The 2,298-nt window shown below is 39.2% G+C and overlaps 1 protein-coding gene across 1 annotated transcript in view; it reads right to left on the bottom strand.

Annotated features, from left to right (window-relative positions):
• Window positions 1-1,282, bottom strand: part of LOC112156284 (type-2 ice-structuring protein) — a gene marked incomplete in the record, with an annotated part of 3,157 nt that extends 1,875 nt beyond the window's left edge. Inside the window, 3 exon segments of the mRNA XM_036216879.1 lie at window positions 939-955; window positions 1,023-1,103; window positions 1,178-1,282. Of these exon segments, the coding sequence (XP_036072772.1) occupies window positions 939-955; window positions 1,023-1,095 (90 nt within the window).
• Window positions 1,283-2,298: the final 1,016 nt, after the last annotated feature.

The raw sequence follows: 2,298 nt of genomic DNA, 5'->3' as shown, positions 1-2,298 counted from the left end.
CATGGGCAAAATGTATTCAATCTGACACAAACCTGGGGTAAAAGTTAGGGTTATGGTCAGGTTAATATCTAGCAGCTCGCTCGCAAGGAGCAACCAAATATCACCAAACCAAAAATGCTAACTATGCTAATGTTGCTAAAAGTGTTCGCATTCCATTGTGCATCATCATTTTTATCAGAAAACAATAAATAAATATGCTAATTGTGCAGCGCTGACATTACATTCACCATGGTGGCGCTATTGTGGTGTTTATAAAACATTTCCACCAGTCAAACCTTGCCTCACTGACTCCACCCACTCCACCCACTCCACCTTTAGCCAGAGCTGCACAGGAAAAATTCACGAAATGTTTTTTTTCAAAATGAGGGAGTTTCTGCTTTTGGTCGTATTGTGGTGACGAACATGTCTATAGAATTTTAAGGAGAATCAACACTTTTTAAAATATTTGTTAACCACGCCCACACTCCTAAAATGGTTATATCAAAATGTCATGATAGCCAACAATTCCAGCATTACATTTTCTAAATATTCCCGTAAAAATTAGTAATCTCCCTGAGAAAAGAAACAGTAGGAAAGAAAAACAAAAAAACATAATAGTAGTAAACACTACGATTACTTTAGGAAGATTTTCTGAACCAGGCGTGCATCTTTTTGAGTGTTTTCTAGTACAAACTGTTTTTGTCTATTAGGACTTTTCAAAATGGCTACAATATGGTCTTTGCAGATGTTGACAGATGTGGGTCGGAATAATACAGAAAATAACATACTCTGTTTTTAGCAATCAGATAATTAATTATGATTTCTAATACTTTCAGATACTTTAAGATTGTCTGTATCCGCCCCAGTCTGGATTCTGCTTTATTAGTAGCCTAAAGTAAGCAACCAAAGTTGTTGTGAAAGGCTAAAATAAAAACCTACTAACCTTCAGACTTCTTCAAATCAGCATCCTGGACAGCTGTGGAGCAGAGAGCAGTCAGTCCGTGTGTTCGATTCCCTGATTAAAGAAAGAAATCCTCACTTACCAGCAGCTTTGATCTGAACCATCACAGCACAGACCAGCACACACACGGCCAGCATTCCCATGATGGAGACCATGGTTTCCACTGGATACAGAGACGGACATTTAAAGTCAGAACAGTTCTCATCTGATCACATGACTAAAGTCATTCATTCAAACCTAGACACAGAGGATCTTCTTCTTCTGTCCCAGCCTGAACCTGGAGTCCTGGGGAAGTGGACCTGCTTATAAGGGCTTCTTCACATCAAGACCCCTCCCTCAACTCAACAACACATCAACAGCAACATTTCTAAATAAGGTGATGACCTGACGTCCGACCAAACACCACCTTCTTAATATGTTTGGTACTTTATTGTAAAAATCAATGATTTGGTAAATTCATAAGAAACTTTGGTCCCGCAGTGGAGAAGTTGGTTTGAAATACTTTTGCTTGCTTGAAATTCGAATTAAGTTCATCACTGTTCCTTCTGTCTTTTTGCTGTTAAACTTCACATTTTATTAATCTCAGACCCTCTTTGTTTTTTGTTCTCTCTTCTTCTTGAGAATGTTTAGTCATTGTTGGCTCTGAGTGGGCAACAGAAGTGGGAAAGAGTTTCTGTTATCAGCATCGTTCATCACTACCACCATGACTGTGCTGACTGCTACATCCCAAAACTCTCAAGTTGTTCTAAGGTACCATCTTCAACAGAAAGGACTTTAAAAGAAACATAACTCCTGATTTTTAAAGAAAGTGATTTCTGCTTTACAGAAATTGTCTCCTGCTAACAGCAACAAAAATATGTGAGATTTAATGTTTAATGAAAACTGACAGTTAAGATTGTCGTGTTTGTGTTTAGTGCACCATGTAATCTTTGTAAGGCTAAAAAAACTTGCACACTGGGATGAATTCTCAAACAGCTGCAGCTCCTGAAGAGGTCATTGTATTTAGTCTTAACAGTGAGTTTCGCAAAGGCAAGGCACAGTATAACATGTCGTGATGGAAAATTCCATCCCAACACACTCAGTTTGTGCAAATACTTAACCAAAATGACAGTGCTCTTTTGTCACACTAGTCATTATGAAGGTGCAAGTGCTGACCCCTATTGACTCCACATGGATACCACATGCTGCAGCGTCTATACTGGCCCCTCTATAGAAGCTAGAGCATGATGGTAACTCCAACTCAGGCTTCAACCCTCCTCCTTACCTGTAAAACTCTGAATGGTGTGGCCCCATCCTATATTAGAGATCTCATAGTTCCTTACCAGCCAATCAGAACACTTCGCTCACAGAATGCAGGA

Source organism: Oryzias melastigma, linkage group LG18 (genome assembly GCF_002922805.2).
Source record: "Oryzias melastigma strain HK-1 linkage group LG18, ASM292280v2, whole genome shotgun sequence".
In the NCBI taxonomy this organism is placed as follows: Eukaryota; Metazoa; Chordata; class Actinopteri; order Beloniformes; family Adrianichthyidae; genus Oryzias; species Oryzias melastigma.
This window is presented reverse-complemented; position numbering and strand designations above follow the sequence as displayed.